The following is a 22,113-nucleotide window of genomic DNA, read 5'->3' as shown; positions in this document are numbered from 1 at the left end:
CACATACTCTGAGGCCGTGCCGCGGCTGCAGCCCCGTGGCCGCTCCTGTCCCTGACAGCGCTGCCCCGGATGCCTGGCTTGTAACAGCCGGGTGTGGAACAGGATTTGCAACAGGGTTGAGGTTGTTGTCATGCTACAAGTAGCTCCAAAGGCTGCTCTCAACCAAAACAGGGGCAGAAGTGTCCAAATTGGAAAGCTTGGAGGGAGCTGTCAGGGACACTTTGTACTGCTTTAGTCTATCAATGAAATGAGGCCAGGAGCTGGAGTTTTTAACTGTATTTTCTACCTGGTAAATGAGCAAATAATTTAGTGATTAGAGCGACCCGGGAGCACACTTTGCTCTAGCACAGGCACATGATGCCTCTGGTGAAGGCCCTTCCTGCACCAGTGTCTCCTGCCCTCTGTAAGGGCAGGCTGGCAAACCAAAACATTTTGACAAGGTGCATGGTGTGCAATTTGTTAAAGTCACCAAGAAGACTTTAAAGGCCTTGTTTGGGCAGATGTTTTTGCAATTGAAATCCAGCTCATCTGTAACTCTGTGACCTTTTGCTTCAGTAAACAAATGGCTCAGGTGCAGAAATCATTCAAGTTAGCTGACTTTCCTCCAGCACAGTCCAAAAGCCTCATCTGTCTCCCTGTGAAAAATCAGTGCTGATACCACGGATGGGGAGGAAAAGCCACTGAAAAATAATGAACACTTAAGTTCGTTGGGTTGTTTTTCTTCCTTTTTTTTTTTTTTTTACTGTAAGTTTTGTGAAAAGCCTTACGAGTATTTCAAAAAGTGTTAGGGAGCTGAAGGGAGCAGACAGAACTGGGGACTGGGAAATGTCTGCTGCCACGCAGGAAACAGAAACACTAACCCACAAAGCAAACCTTTCCTCGTGGTTTGCTTTATGCGGCAGACTCGGGAGATGGGAAGGTGAGGGCTCATTGGTTTGGCATTTTACCTGGAGAGTCTTCTTCCGGCCTACTAGGGTTTTGTGGGTTAGTCAGCAACTGGAGAATTGTTTCTCAAAGCTTTAGGGGGTGGTAACACAGGAGAAGGAAGGAAAATGGATCATGCTTTTCCATTTTAGGCTCCTTGTACACACTGCGGGGTAGGCTTTGAGTTACCTTTATAAAGCATGCCTAATTTGCACACAAAATAAAATGATCAAATACCCCATTCCTTTGCAAACTGGTTTCTTTTAAGGGAATCTAAAGTTACACTTCCTAAACACTAATTATTTTGGGGGAGACAATGTTTTCTTGCTGGTCCTTATCATTGCTACCTGCCCCTTGCCTTGCTCATTCCACTAACAACTCAAGCATAGAATAAAACCTTTCCGTGCAAATCTCAATCCTTCACTGTGCTTACATGTTGCCAGGAGAAGGGATTTCTACTTGTGTCCCATACCACTCGGTGGGACAAGGGGAGGTTGTTCTGAATCTCTGCGCAGCAAGGAGGAGTAACAACACTTACTCAAAGGTGCAGAATTCCAATCAGCTTTACTTGGTAACTGTGTTTAACGTTGGCAACAACCAATAATCGTAACGAGAATGACACCCAAATGGAGAGTCGGCAAAGGGAAGTGCAGTCCCACCAGCTATTAAACCCAACCAGGGCCGCAATGCCTGGTAAAGGAAAACGTGGCTGCAATGCCTGGCCCCGGTAACAGCTGAGAACAAGAGCAAAGAGAAAGGGAAGAGGGAAAGGGAAGAGATGGAGTGTGAGACATCAGCGCCCCCAGACCCACATGGGTAAGACACGGCGGGCAGGCAGACCCTCAGGCAGCGGGCACACACGGTTTCCTTGTCTTGTGGCCTTTTTTAAAAGCCTCTCTAGAGGCCGATTGAAAGGCCCCTGCGAGCACACGCACTGAGAGACGGGAATCCTCTAGAAATGGGTCGGGGGCTGCCCTGGGGCACACGCACTTCGTGGCAAGAACCCCCTGGAAATGGGGCAGGGGCCGGTGGCGTCGGGGCGTGCACACTCTGTGGCAAGGGCCCTCACCGCAGGGACCGGTGACTGCCCTTGCCCGGCGTGCAGGCGCAGAGACAGAACCTCACGGGAAGGGGACGGTGGCTCACAGAACCCCCACCCCACCCTTGCGGGACGTGGTCCTTCACTCCCCTCCCCTCTCATCCCGCTCAGGCAAGGCGAGTGGTTAAGGCATTTCACGTCTCTGCGGTCGGATGCCACAACTCGACGCAACTGATTTTCAATCGGCCTTTCTCCCCACTGAAGGCAGGCAACTGAATATTGGTGTTTTGCCACCAGCACCGTGTCTAGGCCAAGAGCCAAGGCAAGGAACAGCCTGCTAATTAATTTTTCACATTTGTCTCCAGACCCCCTCCCCAGAACAAACACTGAAAACAGGAGGTAGCAGCTTCTATGCAGCCCTCAGGAAAATTTTAAGCAAAAGTGTTTTACTGCCAGCTTTATGCTTTTACAATGATGGCAGTAAGGACTGCTGGTTGTATAAGAAAATGTATTGGCTTCAATAAGGAAAAAAAAAAGATTATTGAAAGTAATCTGAGCCTGCTGTATCTATTTCTCCCCCCCCCCCCCCAAGCAGTGTCTACAACACTGCGCGTAGTCAGTGGAAAAGGTATTCAAGCTGAAAACATTGGTGCCATGCAACTATCATAGATGGATTATGTTTCCAGTAAAGCTGTGTCTGGCCATTTTCAGTTATGAGGCAAATAATACTGTGAGCTTGTGCAGTTTGTGCATCTTGCACCCTTTCTTGCATATATGTGTGTGTGTGTCTTTATGTATATAAATAAGTTAGAGAATATTTACATCAGTATACAGAATAAATCTAAACTCAGTTATCAAAACGCGTACACCTGCCAGGGGATTCGGTCTGTTAACGCTTTGCATTTCATCTTCAAAGCACCACACAAACATTAATTATTCACCCAGGCAACTTCCCACTCACCAAAAGGATTAAGAATAACAGGCAGGGTAAGGGCTGGAGCTGAGGGAGCACAGCATGTTCATAAAAAGGCAGCTCATCATGTATCTCTCTCCCGCCATGAGCACTGCAGATTTATGCCTTTATAAACTTTGAAGTCCAAGTGTAGGAGTAACCTCTGTAACACGAAGCTTCTCAAATTGGTAAAGTCCTCGTTCAAAAGCAAATGATCCGTTCTTCATTTTCAAAAGCTTTGGCCTCTTCTTGGCTTATCAGGTTCCCGTTCAAACTGGAGGGGAAAATAAAAGGGATGTGAAAGTAAGGTAGTGACTGTCACCCATCTTCTATTTTTCCAAGGTTCTGGAGCAGCGATCACAGCTTTGCAATGCCGTGTGAGCCGCACGCTTCCCAGGGGCACACAGCCGGGACCCCGCCTCAGACAGGCAGGCTACGGCACCGCTCTGCCCCTCGCGCGTACGGGGAACAAGGCTCCTTCTTGAGAAATAAAACCCGAACCAACGCCTAAATGTCAGTGAACTAAAATCGGTGTTGGATACCCAGCTGTTGGCATTTCAGCAAGCAGCATAGAGCTCACAAAGGTTCTTACCATGCAGTGGGTTAGTTTAAACAAATTTAAATAGTCTTCAGAGCACTCTGCGTCTTCCATGACAACATGGGAAGAAAAGTCTGTTAAGGACTCAGGCATTATTAATATGAAATGACTTCAGGCAAAATTTTCAAGTCTGGCTACACAACGTTAACCTACATTGATACCTGCACCCCTGAAAATGAGCAGCCTGGTGAGTGCAGCTCTCAGAAATGCTGAAATCTATTAAACCACCCAGACTTCTGAAATTTTTGGGATTAATGAACACCTCTGAAAGTTCAGGCAAGAATCAAAACACAGATTTCAGTCTGAAGATTCAGAATGATTTCTGTGGGAATTGATGCCTCTTCTGTGATGAAAGCTGACAGTGGCCTTTGAAAAAAGCATCTCTTCCACATCTCCAGGGAACCCAGTAGTCAGACAGTGAGTCATCATCTTTCTAAGCAAGAATTCAGTGTCCTTTCACTAAAACAAATATATATATATTTAAAAATAAATTTCATGTTCAATAATAAAGCAGCAGTGCTAAAACCAGCACAGTTCTATTGGCTCCTGAGCTCCCTGAGGTGAGGGAAGGAATGCGGTATTTGGCTTTGTGCCTTACAACGCACACGTGTGACTATGCAATGCCCACCTAATCTAAACCAAACAAATCTTACAAAAAGTTAATCTTCTTGTAGCTTAGCACTTTCAGTGTGTTTGGAGCACCGCCCAAAGAAAATCCAAGCACAAATTCTATGAGCCAAATTAGTAATGCTAATTAAATGTAACCATCTCCTGCTTGTTGGGATTGAGCTCCTGAAAAGCATGGACATGTTCAGAAGTTTAAAAATCCATCAGGACAAGCAAAACTTGGTCTAGAAATTTATGCCCCAATTCTGCCAACAGACACGTTCTGTAAATCACTGGTACAGACAGATGTGAACTAACAAAACTGCTTGACATGCGTAACACACAGGGAAATGTTTCAACGACAGAGGCTTTTTACCTGTTTGAAACCAACAGCTGGAACTGCAAGCCCTGCCTCACATAAACCTGCTCAGAATTTCTTAGGCTGGAAAGTAGTAACGCCAGAAGTGTTTTAAAGGGAAAGAAAGTTTACAAAGTGAGACTTTGAGGATCTTTACCAGACTTCTTTAATAGCTGTGTTCTCCTTGAGAGCTTCGCTGAGGTACTTCACCCCTTTGGCTGTAATTTGATTCTGGATAAGCCTAAAAAGAAAGCACTTCGCATCAAACTAACATGCAAACCAATTCACAGCACACGCACAACCTACGGTCAGCTTGATGTCAAGGAGCAAAGCTGTCTGTTTGCCACAAGACAACGGTTGTGATTTCTGTCTGTGAGGATGGCACACAGTACTGGTCAAATGCTGCACATGCACTTCCAGAAACAGAGCCCACAGTATTAGCCTTTCCCTTTTAATCTTGCACTGGTTGCATTCTGGAGATACTGAACTTCATCACATAGCTGACAAATTTCTGCTAAGAACTGTTTACTGCTGGTATGGGATTGTGATATTTGGACTCTGAGGTGGACTAAACTTTTAGCTCTGTTTACTTACTAAGAACACTGTGAGATATTTTTAAGTGATGTACAGAGAATTCTGAGTACAGAACCTGTGTAGGCCTGGTGTTTTAGCAGTTATGACCTAGAGGTTACCAAATCCTCCCATCTCCTTTATCAGATCAGCAAAATCTTTGAAAAATAAGGCATTGAATTTGACTGTGGTATAAGCAGGTGCAAAGCCCAGTGAAGCCACCTCAGCAGCTATACAGTATGTCTCACCTGAGCTGAGGGAAAAAAATGATACAAAAGATCCTCAGGTATCACAAGTGATGAAGCAGTAGGTAACTTATTAACCACTGTAGACCATACCCCTAGCTAAAAATGAATAAAGCCCCCTCACCCACATGGGCACAAAACTACTCCTCAGCCTAGCCTAATTCAATACTTTCAGTCTACCACAGTTGCCCCATAGCTGTACCATTCCATGTGACTGGCTGCATGAAACCCACAGGATTCAGGATGAGGCTGAAAATTGGAAGGACTTGAACAAACCCTTAGGGAGGGAGGGAGGGAAGGAAGCAGGGAGGCATTCCCATTAAAGGACTTTCTGCACTTGGTAAATTAATCAAAATGCAAAGGGATCCAGTAGATTCTTTCAGCTACTGGAAAAACACTTTAATTCTGCCTCAAGTTCAACTACCTATATAGGTCACTACCTTTTGGAGGTATCCACTGGTATAACCAACAAAGTAGGATATAAATTTGCCTACTGGCAGAAACCCTTGGACAATACCGAGCCATGGTAAAGACACATATCCAGATTACTATGCCTGCTTCGGATGGGGAAAGTTTTATTATGAATTTGAACCAAACTGCTCAGTGAAGCATATCTGCAGCTGTGCACAAAGAAACCAAGCCTCACCCCACTTTTATTTTCAGGGTGACGGGCACCTAAGCTTCTACTGCTTTCAAAAGAGGCTACAAGTACACTTAGCACCTCTGACAACCGGCATGCTTCCTAAGGGGAAGAAACTAGGATTAATACAGGGAATGCTAGAGCGTGGTTAGCAAAGTCTTTGTAAAGAGACTCCATTTATTATGTTCCCTTGATCACCTGGAATGAATGGATGGCTATTTGTCTCACAGCCCATATCTGCCCAACCCCATCAATGGACAAATTCTTGTGAACCTCTGGATTAGAATAGCCAACGCTGTGTCTTCAAAAAATTTAAAAAGTGTCTTTGTGATTGCTAGAAATCATCCCTGGTTTCCTGGGGATTTATGGCTTATAGATGAGTCTTGCATGAGTGAAAGTGCTAGCCCTAGAAGAAAACATCAGGTAAATGGAACACGTATTTAAATGTCTTGCAGGTTCTTGGTTGAAGAGTCGAGCTTGCTACTTTCATAGTATGATGATAAATAGTACAAATCATAATAAGGTTATCCCATTCTAGTTGTCTGCTCTTTTTTTTGGGTTTTTTTTTGTAAACTTCTGTTTTTGAGGCCGGTACTGCTCCTCTAACGAGAGGTTAAATCAAGCAGTAGTTCAAAAGTTACCAGGACACACAAACAGCTTAAACTTTTCCCTGTATGAAAGCAGGTTCAAAATGCTAGACAGCAGCTTTCTTAACTTTCCATTAGAACTGTCTACAACCAGTCAGCTGCATCCAGACCATGCACAGAAAGCTTACTGTGACCTACATAGACTTGGAAGGTGAAGCTTTAATGCGGTGACTGCCAAAGAGCCTGTGCCTCTGTGGAATGTAACTCACCATAAATGCACCAGTTTCTTGTTGACCTTCAGCATCTCTGCAAAACTCATTGCTGCCTCATCATCCAGCTCGTTTTTAGTCAACCTGAGTGGGAGAGAAAATATTCAGTTGGGATGTTATCATTGTTTTTCAGCCCCCTGCTTTTCCAGCTTGTCTGTGACTTAGCTTTAGATAGCCAAAGGGGGGTGTGCTGTTCCTGCCCTGAACAATTTCTAAAGGCTGGACACAGAGAGATACTGAAGAGAAGCCCTGGAGGTAAGAGAGACAAGAGTATCAGATCTTTATTTCTCAGAGCAATGTTCTAATGATAATTTCTTATGATGTTTCAGTGTCTAAAAGGTGGATGAGGTGTAGTAGAAAAAGGTAGAGAGGTAGAGACAGCACTGAAGAGGTGCAAAAACTGAAGACAAAGACTTGGACTTCAGATAACGGAAGTGAGGAAAGTAAGATGGAGGGAGCAGAGTGAAGCATGACACTGGGACATTGGAATGTGTCCTAAAGGACATATGCTGCTTATCCATCACCCATGTCCACATTCTTCCAAAAGGATGTACCTTATAGCTTGCAGGTAGTGAAAGCATAGGGGATGAGGGGAGGAAGAGGAGGAGAAATAGACCACACTGTCAGTTACCAGAATATTCTCACAGAGTTGTTGTGTTGCATAGCTTCAGCGATACTTTTGCCTCCCTCTGTTGTGATGCCATTGAATGCGAGACTATGAAGTAAAGATACAAATGTGTAAGAAACAGCCAGCATCACTTGGCCCTTCCACTGCCAAATGCTAGTGAACATCCTGGATGACCTGTTTCCTGGTTGTACAGTTCACCACTTGGGTGTTTCAAAGGCTCACATACTTTGCAAACCAGTAAGTCTTTACGACTTTTACAAGTGAGAACAGTTCACAACCTGCAGCCTGAGCGCAGGTCTATCATACAGGCCATAAGGTTTGCTGTCAGTGATCTGTAATCTTGAGACTGACAGCAGAGTTTCACCTAGTGATTTTGAGAGTCAAGGCTTTTAACAAGAACAAAGAGCTGTGCTTAGCAGTAAACAGGTTTTTACAGGCATTTGTCATCCCAAGTCCCTGTACAAACTGGGCACTTTGTCCTTTAAGTCCTTCAGACACCTGAATACATAATTCTTCTTCCAAACACAACACCTTCTGTTGTGTACGGAGAGATGAGCTTGTAAATGCATGCTTTCCATTACAAACCACAAACATTTCTTAGTCTGCCCTTCATTCTTTGAACAGACATTGGCAAAATCATCCAGTTAAAGTTATGCCGCAGGCTTTGAGAGTTCAAAAACCATTTCCCCCCTCAAAAGCCAGACCAGAGCCTGAAAATAATGCAAGGTATCAAAAAAAGTTGGAAAGCGGGATCAAGTAGGGCAACGGCACAAATACGTGTTAGCGTAAGTCCCTCCCTCTCAGTCCATCATGACTGGGCCTAAAAATGGCAAATATTCTGAAGTGAACTGATGTAGCAGGGACTGTCTCCCCTCAATCTTCACATAAAGCTGCCACTGGTACTAACTATGAATTCAAATCAGGAAGCAAGATTAACCAGCGGAAGGTAAGAAATGAACCCAAGTGCAAGTACACTGCAGAGCGGAAGATTCACCCCACACAGGTGCCAGCAAAACCCAGCTCTAGCCAGCACAGCTCCTCCTCCTTATTTTTGCAAACACAACCATCAGCGTATTTGTTCTCATATGAGAAGGCCTCAGCTCTGATTCAAGTCCAAAATGCTTGCTTTCAAGACTGATGCGTGTGTATGGCTTCTGCAATGACGGGAAGATGGCTATTTCAGATAGCTTTTACGTTTAAATATATCTAGGTCACTGCACCTGTTCAGCTTTTCATTTTTAAGGCCAGCTATCCACCCGCAGAAAGGAGGACAAAGCACCAGCTCTGAAATTCCTGGATCTGAAGTGGCAGCAATAAGCTCTCCAGAGATCCCTAAACTCCCCGAGTAACGTATTTCTAAAGAAACTAGTGCCATGTGCCACCTTGTGGGGAAACCAAGGAGACTTGTTTGCTCCCTCATCGTGGAGGCCAGTGGAACTGGGAGAGAAATTGAAAGGATCACCGTGGACCCAGTGCTCCAGCTGTGTGAAGGGACTCCAAAACAGCAGCAGCAGCAGCAGCCACAACATGCATCTTTAAATCCCTAACCAGCATTTGAAAGTCTGGCAATGGATGGGCTGTTTTAGACTGCTGACTTCTCCCCGTGCTGTGCTACCAACTTCACCCATGGTAGGGCTTCCAAAAGGCTAGTTTGAGATGAATCACTGAACTCCAGTGAGAACTACATCTCATTAGCACTGAGTGTGCGGTGTCATAGCTCCACTGGAGTACAGGATGAGCCTGAATTTAAGAATGCCCCAGCCCCAACCCGAACAGTTTATCAGTTAAAAATTACTTTGGTAAAAGCTGCTGTACCTTCACAACAGAAACTGTTAACACTGAGCTCTTTGGGAGCCTGATTCTGTGACAGCTGGTGCATCCTTCTGCTAATGCTCCCAGATCAAAATGGCACCCACTGACCATGTGCTTTCACAAACGCCAGTAACTCTGCGCAGCATGAGGGAAGGAGGTGCAGATAGAGGAAAGGATGCCAGCCCTGCAATATTTTTAACTCGCTTAATGGCTGCACAGGGCTTTTTGATTCAATCTGACCTCTTGCTTGCACCAGGAGCCTATTGGTTACACAGCGGAGGCTGCAATACCAGATGGCATTCCAAGCTAAGTCATCACTTCAAAGCACGATGCGAAAGCCAGCACTATGCCGAGCTGCCTGGCTCCGCTGGTGTTTTACCTCACGTTTGTTAAAGTGGGGTGGTTCCTCAGGGCTTCTGCAAATGCCTTGGCTCCTTCGTCTCCAACTTGATTACCCCACATCCTGGCGAAGAGAGGAAACCAGGAGGTATCAGCTGTGCTGCACTACTGCCCCATCTTAATCATATGCTCCCTTTTTCTCCTCACCCCTCCACCAACCCTGCCCCCGATTACTTCACGGTCTTTCAGGCTTGTGAGAAATCTGGCAGGTACCCTCTCTGTGAGCCAGGCATGTTCCACTCCCTGCATACCACACCACCAGCCTCTGCTGACTCACCAGTACCCTAAGGCCACAGCACAGAAGCAGCTCTAGGAGACAGCCTGCTGCAGCAGGAGTACTTTTTGGGATCCCCTTGCTGCGCTGGGCAAGCCCTCTGCAGCCCTCTACCTTATGAAGTAAAGGAATCTTGTGGTCCTGTACAGTGAGCTGCTGCGAGAAATACACGTAGTGCTCAACCCTATGATTTCCCTGCTCAGCATTTCCTCCCCATACCCCTGCTGCAGTTTTCCTGTCACCTGTTGGGCACAAACTGGCCTTTACACAGTGCAAAGTACAGGTCTTAGGAAAGACTCCCCAGATGCACAACTGCAGGGGGACCCACAGCGGAATGGGTGACGTTCTAAAGTGAACTGCTCTACAAGCTCCCCCTCTCAGAACAGTCTGGCGAAATGGTTACAGTTCCTTCAGTGTTATACCCAAGTGGTATCTTCTCTCTCGCCAGCTGCCAAGAGAAAGATAAATCTCACAGGGACAGTACAACACCCGGGCTCTTCCACACATTTGTAAGGAACAGTATTTCCAAGGGCAAACCAAACACAAAGGGTTAAGAGAAGGTAACGTGGTAAAAGCTGCAGAGATTTGATCAACACTTAATAGCAGTATCTGGTCAAATCGTTTCTATGCAGACCAACCACTTTGAAAATTCACCCTATATTATGAGGTTTGAAAGCGCCAGAGCCACACTCAGCTTGATGGGTAATTAGTTGGCAGCTCTTTTAAAATCAATTGAGCTTTGTGGTATCTAAACACATCCACTTCCAGTAAGTTCCCCAGAATTTCCTTGTCCTTCAGACCCAGTGCAGTTTGTTATGTAAATGCTGAGTACATCTGTTTAAACATTTCTGTCCAAGCTACCCTAAATCTATTTGGAGTGATTATTTCCTCCACAGGAGAAAACAGCAGTCCTTCACTGAAATTGCAGCAAGTACAGCACAGCAGACCCCAGCTATATGACAATGGAGTGTGCATGCTGTTGACTGTACTTGTGAAATGTTCTAGAACCACAGAATTAGAGGCCAAAAATCTGATTGTTCAAAACTGATTTTCATATTTGAGAGTTATTGTGATATTCAGAGTGGCCAGAGGTTTTAATTCCATGTATTTGAGTATTAGACTCTGAGAAAAATGTTCTCCTGTAACTTGGAAAGAGAAACTGGGATTTGACAGAGAAGGGAAAAAAAAAAATATAAAAAAAATCAAACCCTCAAGTTTAGCATCTCTCCTGAAAGAAGACAGGGACTAAAGGTTTAAAGTACATTCAGACCTCTCTCCAATAATAGCAGACTCTCCACTTAGGGACAGATTAGAAAAAAGGATGGTGGGAATTCCTTTTTATTCTCTGATGTCACAATTTTATCAGGACTTGACGCAGAAGGTTTGACAATTATAGCAATGACACTCGGTAATTAGGTACATTGCCAATAGTCATAAAACCACTCAAACCTAAAAATGACCAAATGTCTCTAGAACAGCAGTGTTGCTGTAAGGAAAGTGGCTATCTCTACATACTGTCCTCTTGCTAGTTTGTCTCTCCTTTAAGGTGCTCTCAGAACAAGGGAAAAAAAACAAACAGTAAACCAGTGTGAACTGGAGAACAACAAAGCAGTCCTCCTTTTCCCTCTAAGTGGAAAATGTGGCTATGCTTCTGCACTGGTTTGTTCTAATGCCTCTGTTCGGGGGGAAGGAATAGCAGAAGGAGAGAAGGCAAGAGTGAAGGAAAGAATCTTAAAGGATTTACAGATTCCTTGACAAGATCAAGCACTGAGCTCTGCTTCTTAGCACCAAACTTACCCAATTTCAAACATTGTCTTGCTCTTCTGGATGGCCTGGGCAAGGCACTTCCCTCCTTCGCTAGTTATTTTGTTTGCTCCTATTCTGCATAAAATACACGAATAGATGAGGTACTTCACTTACAACTGTACAGCTATTAGAACACCAGCTCAGAAAGCAATACTTAACTCTGGCGTCTAGCTACGGTTATCAAAGATTAACCTAGAGTAAAAGCAATACTGCAGGCACTTGAGCTTTGATTAAAAGACATCATTTTATGTTGTCTTTTACATATTTTTCATATCAGCCCTCCAAATCAGAAGTATTACTGTAGAGTCTTGGGTTTCGTGCTCAGTATGTCAGAAATGAGTTTTAGGAACCGATCCTCAAGACAAGGCCCCTGCCTAGTTTTTAATACAGTTCATAATATCAGCAGTTGCTACAGAGTACTTGAATTACATGCAGCATGTTTGATGGTGCCACAGGGAACAGAATATTTCTTGGTTGTGTGGCTCCAGAGGAGACTGCAGCTGATAAGCACAGACTGTAATAATTTCAAGTCTTTCTGTTCTAAGCATAGGCTATAGGTAGTGGCACGGGTCGGTGCAGCAGTGCGTCTCTGTCTGGCAGTCTGCAAAAGACCTTTTTTTGGCCTATGTGGGAATATGAAATGGCTGGAGTTCAAGGAAGACATAAGTCGCTATTGCATATACACCGATGTAAAGAACAAACCAAAACCTAAAACCCCTCAACCCACTGCATTTACAGAAATTAAAACTGGCTTGTTTGACTGACCTCAGGCACATGAACATCTATCTCAAAATAGTCTCTGGGGTTACTATGCAGCCTTAAAGTAACCATCTTTCAACAGGCTTTTCTGTGAAAGTTAGATTAAATAAGTAAAACACTGTGTCAAAGCAGTGACAGAACCAAGTGCTCTTGGTTTCAGCATTCTGCAAGTATTTCAAGTGGGAAGGATGTGGCTAGTTTGGGGTTTCAGAAAAAGTTAGTGGTAGAACAAGGACTAGAACTCTAGAGCCCGCGGCTGACGGTGGCTACATCCATACCAACAGCTGACACTGCTGCAGCTACTTCTGTTTTCTGCTATAGTCACAATTAAATCATTGGTTAATGATCTACGTTTGTGTCGAACCAGTGCTGTGCATTCAGACACTCTTATCTGAGGAAGTTCCAGGAATTACAGAGAACAACTCACCAAGTGAATTTGGGGAATTCCAGAGTTGAGGTATGACACCAGCACAGCCTGACTCCAGTGGCCCACAAAAGATGAGGTATAAAGAAGCTTGGTACTAAATCCAAGTGAATTTGCCTATTGTAAGGGACAGCAAGGTTCATGCGCCACTTAAGCCTCACTCAGGTGCTCATATTGGATTGAGGTAAAGAACAGGTCTCACGCTCTACTTTTGCTGACTACTATAGTCCAGTAAAGACTATGGATTCAAGAGTTTCACCAGCTGCCATTCACTGCTAGACTACTGTAAAAGAATATACAACTGCAACCTAAGTTATATTTTAATTGAATTACAATTTTTGTCTTTTTCCTCACTCTCCCTCCCATTTTGAGTTGCTTTACCTTCATTAGGATACCGTAGAAAGCAAAAAAAAAAAATCCAACATACTTAACATATTCAAGACTTGAACACTCTTCAATTAGTTTTGCAACATATTTGGCTCCAACATCAGTGATTTGATTGTTGTATAAGCTTAAAGAAAAATCACATTGGTAAAAATAGGTTATTCCTGCTATTACTTTAATATTTACAACCTGAATCTTTTACAATGCACGCGCAGCATCTATCTTTTTTGTATGGCTTTGTACACGTTCACGGTTGCTTCTATTTCTATTTTGATATACAATTCAAATTGTGAAGGGCTAGACATAAAATACAAGGAGACCAGACTGTAAATCATGGAAAAATATTTTTATATATTTTTTAATAAATGATCTCCCCAAGCAAACAAAGCTTCCCCTTATTCCTGTGTTAGTACAGAAATAATATTGCCAGAAGAGAAGTCAGGAGAGAAAACATCAAAAGAACATATTTTTGGTCTTTTAAAAGTCACAAAATCCCCTTGCAAATATTATTGAAGATCAGATACCTGAGTAGATGTTCTTACATTAGGGCTCTGGAGAAACAAGGTGATTCTTGGTATTTATCTTCACTTTTCAAAAAGTCATTTTTATGTAGCTACTTAACCAAGAGCAGAAGTCAGAGCCAGCATGCCTTCCAGCTTCAACTTGATTAAGAACTAATTAAGGTCTTAAAGAAATTGGTACCATGAACACAACACTTGAAACTGTATGTTTCTGATCCTAGTCTCTACCAAGCTGTATCTGCTTTGTATAATTGAAGTAAATCAGTTTACAGCAGAGAAAACAGGAGGCTCTAGCTATAAGGTGCACACACTCTTGCCCACGCTCTCTCCCCGCTCCACAGCTAGCAGATGGCTTTAAGTTATAAAACTAGCATGCCCACACAGCTCAGCAACCTGACAGTGGTCCGCCCTGTGTTATAGAAGGGCTTAATGTCAGTGGAGGCAGTGCAATGGGAGAGGAAGCTGTGGTCCTTTTCCCAGTAAACCATTACAGGATGGCAGCTGAATCATTTCTGACGCAAAATGCTGCTTTGCTTATGTTCAGTAAATGAGGAGGTAACCAGTTTCCACCCCACCTTTGCTGTGTCAGGACCGTCAACATTGCAGTTTTGTCTTCTAGTATCAACATCTAATGTTTTACACCCAGTTGGTACATACCCCAAGAAAGTCACAATTTGGTACTTGGAGAGTTCTTCATACAAGATCCTTACTCCGTGATCTGTGACTTGATTTACACTGAGCCTGGAATGACATGAAAGAAAAGAAAGTTTGAATCAATCCAGATTACAAGTGTTCATCACCCATGAATTAATGAATGACTGGAGCTTTGTGCATTTTCCTCTGATATTTTAACAGGTCCTTATGCCACCTATTAAAAGCCATTAAGGGAAACGTGAGCTCAGTTTCATACGGCTCACTTCAAAAGCAATAGAAAACAAAAAGCCCCAAGTCTCCAAGGTAACACTCTGGAAGCTGTCCACAGAACAGAAAACAATAAATTGTAGTAAGTCAGAAACCAGAGACAAACACCTTATCCTCCTCCCATGCTTACTGTGATTGCAGGAAGAAATTCTGCTTGACACCCCAGCAAAAGCAAGCTTTCCAAACTATTCTTCTTGCAACCATCTCTCTGAGTACCTAGTGAAAGCCAGGCATCTTGAAAGTCACAACACATTCAGGCTCCACTGAATAAAGGCTGTGAAAAGCCCTGGCCAGAACTGCAGTCCCATGGGTGTCCCAGATGTTTCTAATTTTATTATCCCAACTAGACACGAAACAAATCAACGTTAGTCATTCACAGACTAAAAATACTTCTTTTCACAGTTATTTTGGGTTTAGGTTTTGGGTTTTTTTTTTAAAAAAAAACAACTTCTCAAGCTTTTTCACCTTACCTAAATGGACAGGTTCCTCTGAGGTATTCCAATTCTGACGAATCACATCTTCTGGGTAAAGCTCTCCTCGTGAAAACATTTTGACCAGCTTTGGTTTCTACACAAACTCAGAAGCTGAACATTCACTGCTGAGAGTCCCTTATCGCCAACAGCCTCCCTGGCTCTTGCTAGTTAGCAACTTGGTCACTTTGGAATGCACTACCACATTGGAGAAATCAGAGACAACTTCTACAGATCAGAACAGTCTGCTTTGTTGAAAGGGATGGTTAAGCTGTCAGAAACAGTATTTCCTGACCTGCAGAAATTGGTCACTAGAAACAGAAGTTCTAACATCAGAAAAGCCATAAAGACAAAAAGGCAATCTAACAGACTGGTTTGGTGCTGGGGACAGTGTTAAGATCACACTGTGTAAGGCGTGATCATACAACAGGGACAAAGAATGAAAGTCTGTCCTTTTCTTCTGTATTTTGTCTTACACATTGATGCATTTTCCCACCAAGTTTCCTTGTTGCTTTCTCTTTGAAGGTCAGTTGATTTGCAGCTAACTGGAAAAAACAAGCGTCACTTGCTTTGATTTAGTCCTAGAGGAAAACAAGGCAAAGCACAGCCAACCACGAGGAATAAATCCACTAAAAAAAAAAAAAATTCTCATGAGGCTGAAGAAACTTTAAAAAAGATATATTTTATGCTCCTGTTTTTCTGCACCTAAATGTTTAGATAAATAAAGTATAGCTACATAGCACAACCTCAAAGGCCTGGAGGTGGAACAATATAGCTTGTGATGTTAGAGATGGAGTTAGCTCTCCCTGATCACACCAAGCCATGTCATCCCTCCACATCGTCTCAGGGAAACCCCACATCTAAAGACTTCAACTACATCTTTTCATGGAGGTACTACGTGTTAGCTTTTATTCTGTGAAAGCCAGACATCTTGGCAGGATGTAAAAGCAAGAAATTCATAGCTTTTCATCAACGGTTATTGTGAAGAGTAGATCCTCTCTTACCCCATATGACCAAGGGCAGAGATAGGCTCAGGCAATCTTCAGACAATGGAGGAAGCACTTCTGTTTCCTTTCTTTTCCCTTAAGCACTTTCTCCCGTAAAAATCCTCTTTTGAGACAAAACAATTTGAGACAGAGCTAACTAAACCTACAGGTTTAAATAGTCCTGGCTTCTAAGGACTTCTTATCACCCTTTCCTTTTGGATTTCTAAATTCACAGCTTGTCCCTGCTCCTGTGACTGGCTGAACAAAGATTTCAGAAGATCTGAAAATTTAATTTCCAGCAGCAGTAAGAATCCTCATCTTTCTCCACTTTCAAGATCAATTCCTCCAGCCCAGCAGTTTGTGGAATAAACCAAGGATAAGCAAGGACCTGCTTGCATAGACTCCTACCTGATCACGGCAAGTTTGCTGAAACAAGGTAGCAGCTGTTTTACTCCATAGTCATTGATGTTGTTGTTGTCCAAATCCAGAGCCAGGCGCTTTCGAAAGTGATGCACAACAAAGGAAATAGCACTGCAGTCAGCAGAGCAGGCATTGCAGTATGTGAGCTTGATGTAATTGGCGTGCATGCGTTTGGCAGCCAACTTCCCCACTTTCTCACTCTGAGTCTCATAAAGGCACCTCAGCATCCAAACAAAGTTGGGCTGGACCTGGATCTGATTGTAGTTTGGAAGCCTGGACCGAGTCAGGCCTTTCAGGTGGCATTTCATGCTCTCCCCAAGGTATGTGATGAGTGTCTTTCTCTTCCTCTTAATGACTGCAGGCAAAACCAAATGTCTGAAGAGCTTGTGCTTGGATCTAGAAAGCAGGCCACAAAGAAACAGGTTGGTAAAATGAAAGTGTTCATTGTTTCGAAAAGGATCCTCCCCTGCTAGTTGTTTCTTCAACCAAGGAATACGAAGGCAAGTAGGCTGGGCAGTTGCAGTGGAAGAACATTCATTGAAAAACTGAAGTAGCTCCTTGGCTCCCACTTTCTCTTCAATGACCAGGAACAAAGCTGTGAAAAAAGACTGAAGGGTTAAATGCAAGAATTCATAAGTGGACTGATTGTCACAGCCACTGTACCCTTTAACTGTCCTGAGGAAGCCCAACTGCAAATCTCCTTCAGAGATGTTCACTGATGAGACCTCCTCCTGCTCGAAGATAAAGAAGGAGTTCTCCATCCCTTTGTATGCCAGTTTACCCAAAGCTAGAAGTGTTTCCTTTCTTGATTTGAACACCTCTGCTCGGCTCCTGGTGTTGTTCTTCAGCAAACTTGTTTTCAGAGATCGGTTCAGATGGACTTCAATCATGAGCAAAAATACATCTGTCAATGTAACAGAACAGTCTGGAAGCTCATGGCTGTCAAACATGGAATGGAAGTGTTCATAGCACTTAAAGATAATCCAACAAAATAAAGGCACTGAACACAAACTGCAGAGATTGGGGTTAGCTTCCAGCTGGTTCAATACCAGTGTTCGTTGCCCCTCATCTTTGAAAAACATAGCAGTGTATTCCTTCAGGTTATTGCTGGAGAAACCACGGAGTAACACTTTCTTTCTAATGATGTTTCTTTGGATCTCAGTTCCTGTCCTCGCTGTAAGAATTTTCTTGGATCCCTTAAGAAGCTTTCCTCTGAGAAGGCTTACCAGCAGCACCAGGGGGTGGATGCGTTCATTGGGTGAACACATCTCAGGCACACTACTGAGATCAAAGCTGGAATAGATCTCATCAAAGCCATCAAACGTGAAAAGAACTGTATGAGGGAACTGCAAGATGTGATTGAACACCTCTGTGGGGTCCTGGTCTGGGTAGCAATTATATTTGAAGAGTAGGTCTTTCAAACATATGCCTTCGTCTTCCTTAAAGCAACTAAACATTCTACATCGAAAACAGAAGAAAAATTTGGCCCCTATGTCCAACTCTTTTCTGGCCCAAAGGCTTTGTATCTTTTGCAGCAAGATGGATTTTCCAATTCCTGCGTCACCAAAGACATAAATAGTTTCTCCATCTTCATTAATTAGCCCAACTGCATCATCAAAAAGAGCTTCTAATCGACACACTTCACCTAGACTCTCATTGGTAAAACCGACCAGCTCCATAATACTGTTAGAGTAAATTTCTTCAAGCAACATCTCTTCCCTCTGAGCGTATGACAAAACAAACTTGGAGTCCCGTCCCAGTTCATATCTGAGTTTCTGGCAATACCTGCTAACTAAAAAGACAGTGAACTATTACTAAAAAGACTATTATTAAAAAGACTATGCATACAATGATGCACCTCTTAGGGAACTGAGAGGGGGCAATAAGCAAAAGTAATTCTAACTTAAAATTGGCTCTTTGGCAGATTATTTCTATTTGTGCTGCCACCATCACTCTCTTGGGAAATTCAGGTGCTAATGAAAGGTAATGTGTGAGCCACCATTTCCTGAAAGCCAGTACTGACACTGCAGTGGTTTAAGGCACTGCTGTCTTTCAGCTGAGACTCAAAGCCAAGCCCTGACCCTTTGTTAAAGGCTGGTTTACTCTCTGCAAAGGCTTGTTGGGGTTGTTGGTCACCGATTGGTTCTGGCATCTGCCTTTTCATTGTATTTATATTCTATCTGTGATTTCTATCATGTAGGTGGTTATTTTTTCCTAACTTGTTTGTAAATTTTTATTATTGTAAATAGAAAAAAAATAATTGTGTTTTAGAAAGCAGGTGCCAGGCACTTCAAAAGATTTTTCAAGCTAAAAAAAAAAGAGTGAGTCTCAGTTATTGTGCAACATTAGCTTGTGTTTTTATTGCAACAGAAACTTCGCTTCAGATGGGGGCAAAGTAATTCTTGTATTTATATAGTATGAAAAAAACTCAAGAGGAAAACATTTATTTCTGCAATACTTTAACTCTGACTTTTGGTATAACTCATCATTTATGATCACAGAATAATGGAAGGGACTTCAGAAGGCCTCTAGTCATACCTCCTGCTCAGAACAGGGTCATTTATGAGATCAGATGAGGTTGCTCAGGGCTTTATCTAGTTGGATCTTGAAAACCTCCAAGTATGGAGACTGCACAGCCTCTCTGGGCAACCTGCCTCATTGCTTGACTGTCCTAGTCATGAAATACCCTCTATTCCATTGCCAAAACATCACAGTGTTGCTAATAAATTGTACTAGAGGCCTAGAAAATACTACAGCTGGCACAAGGTGGTTATGCCATTATGCTACATATCCACAAACACAGAAAGAGGTTGACTTTAGCAAAACAGGATGTAATATATCAACATGCCTGTTGTGTTATACAGTGTGCTTTTTAATTATTGGGCTACCACTGCTAGCAAGCACAGCATGTGCACAATTACTTTCCCTGCCTGTGCCTGTGTAGAGTCTCTTACTCTCGTGTCACCTGGCTAGAGCTTCCTACGTAGCAGAGTAGTTCTAAGGGAAGGGCTATAGAAGCATGGCCTTACCTGGATCTGTATTTACCACAGGTTTACTACAAATATTCTCTGAAGGCTCGTAACCTATTTCATCCAGCCACGGCTGAAGTTCATAGTAAGCATCAGTGACTTTCTGCAGGACACGGATGAAATATTCTGAAACTTCTTCTCCCTTGCTTTGAACCAAGTCTAGAATTTTGCGAACCTGAAGAAACACCACATGAAAGACCATTGATAAATAGCATTTTATCACAGTTACACTTGTAGACTGCTTTAGGATCCTTTTTCAACTGGAATAGGGGACCCTAGTACAAAACCCTCTGCAAGACAGAACAATCATCAGGGAGCCCATTTTGAATGTCTGGATCCTCTTGCTAGAAATGAATGGTGAATTCAGATCTAAACCAAAGAGGTTTTAGAGACTGTGGTCTCTTATGAGCTTAAAGCAGGGTGAGGTACATGTGGCTCAGCAAAAACATGCTATATTTGACAATTTGTATGCTCTAAAAAGCAATTTTATGCCTTCCAGAGAAGCTCCCACAGAGTCCACTTCACTTACACTACTGTGGCCTGTTCTGTCTCTGCTTAGACTGCTGATGAAGGGCCTCCCCCTCAGCTTTGTTACAACAATCATGTATATTATGCTGAACAATAAGAAATGAAGATGATCACACAGTGTGCATTTATTCAGCTTTGACCCTGTACACAGAGTGAGCACTGTGTTACCATTTCAATTTGCCAGAAAGAATAATTATTTTATGAAAATCTGCACTGTTAGTGAAGTCCAAGGTCTCTGCATTTTTTATGGTTTGCCTGCCTCTAACTGTGACACCATTCTGAAGCTGCATGACTGGTTGGTCAGGGAAACAAATAAGGAGTTTGTTTTAAGTCATGATGCAAAGAGCAACTGTGGATATATTACAATTTTCTCCTGTCAAAAGCCCAGGAAATAACTTTTGCTACTGATCTCCAAAGATGAATAAAAAACCCCAAATGTGCCAGGATATATCAATTTTCCATACAAACATTTACAATGTACATAGGTCTTTCAAGAGATGAGAAGGCGTGCACATGGACAACACACAATCACTGACTTTAAAATAATATTTCACTTCTGTCTCTCCACCTCTAAAGCTGGATGATCCACCCCAAAGCATCCTGAAGTAGATTTTCCTTGCAATACTCTGCACAATAATGAAGGCTTGTGTATAGCAAGCTGCACTCTAACAGCCACTGCGGTCACCTCCTTCTCAGGGGACAAAGCTGCAGGTGGGGGGACAGTACAGCAATTGTCTTCCTGCTCCTTCTTACAGCTGCCAATAGGCATTAAAAATAGCGCCAGCTGTGCTGGAAAGATATGTGCTGGACACACTTGTCCAGAAGGAACAGGGTGGGGAAACTCCAAAATAACAAAGATTAGAAAAGACATTAGACATAAAGTTGCCAGATAAGCCCATAAAACCCAATGGTAAACTGAAAGAAACAAAAAGCTTATGCTGGAAAACAAAAGAATACCTTATCTGCTTGAGTTGGAAATTGGACAACAATGTCTGCGTCTTCAGTGGAGAAGTAGTCATTCTTAATCAAGTTGTCAATCAAACACTGCGTGTTTCGGATTCTACTGACCAGAAGTTCTCGGTGTACCTTCAGCAAAGCAATAAAGGACAGAGGACTTGCTCCTGGAGGTTTTTCCACAGAAATCTCCAAGTTAGCACAAAGTTGGCCTTCCATAGTTGAGATAGTAAGAAGCTGCTCCACCTAGCCTCATTCTTGACAAACTGTCCATTTGCAGTGAGAATTCAGCTTGGAGTTAACGTTGGGGGAACAGGCAATCTGTCCTCACATTACCAAGCCTGTAAAAAGTAATTGCACACAACCTGAATTTAAACCTTATCCTGTGCAGATACACCCTTCAATTAGCTATCAAAGAATACTTCCACCCTCTGCGTAATATTACAGCCAACTTTATTAAAAAGTTTCTTCCTCAGATACTTCCATTTATTTGTTCAGGTTTTGGAAAAGAATATCTACAGCAGGCAGTCTCCCTTCTGTACCAGTACTTTACTGTAGCTTGCCTCAAACACCTCCACTAGCATCTGCTTTATTAACTGCCTGTTCTTAGTGCATAATTTAATATTTTTTATTACCTTTTCATGTTTCAATAGACAAAGCAGGGCATCTGTCCAAACATATCTGGACAAGGAAATAAATGAAATAAAATTATATTTCATAGCAATTAATTTTGTAGCAGGAATTAATTTATAGTAGCAATTCACTTTGCTTTTTCTTTGTTACAACAGACCTGTATAAAGTGCTGCCAATATAATTGTCCCTGTAAGTGAGGCCTTTTGAACTCTGAGACAGCTTTAGCTAAAATAGGAAAAAGCATTTAGCTTCGGGGCACCAGGTTTGAAAGGCAGTAGTGGGATTGTGGGAAAACCACTGATCAGATGTTCCTGTTAAGAAAGCCAAGAGTAAAATGATGCTAACAGTGAAAATGCTGCTGTAGATTTCAAAGCTAA

At 42.8% G+C, this 22,113-nt stretch overlaps 1 protein-coding gene across 1 annotated transcript; it reads right to left on the bottom strand.

Moving 5' to 3' along the window:
• Window positions 1–3,116: 3,116 nt before the first annotated feature.
• On the bottom strand, window positions 3,117–21,322 carry NOD1 (nucleotide binding oligomerization domain containing 1). The gene is made up of 11 exons (XM_009947965.2): window positions 21,107–21,322; window positions 19,622–19,796; window positions 16,581–18,384; window positions 14,453–14,536; window positions 13,318–13,401; window positions 11,699–11,782; window positions 9,608–9,691; window positions 7,420–7,503; window positions 6,789–6,872; window positions 4,635–4,718; window positions 3,117–3,189 (listed from the first exon to the last, which is right to left on the bottom strand). The coding sequence occupies exons 1-11, from the start codon at window positions 21,320–21,322 to the stop codon at window positions 3,117–3,119; spliced, it is 2,856 nt and encodes a 951-aa protein (XP_009946267.1).
• Window positions 21,323–22,113: the final 791 nt, after the last annotated feature.

This window comes from Leptosomus discolor, chromosome 7 (assembly GCF_034619465.1).
Source record: "Leptosomus discolor isolate bLepDis1 chromosome 7, bLepDis1.hap2, whole genome shotgun sequence".
Taxonomy (NCBI): domain Eukaryota; kingdom Metazoa; phylum Chordata; class Aves; order Leptosomiformes; family Leptosomidae; genus Leptosomus; species Leptosomus discolor.
This window is presented reverse-complemented; position numbering and strand designations above follow the sequence as displayed.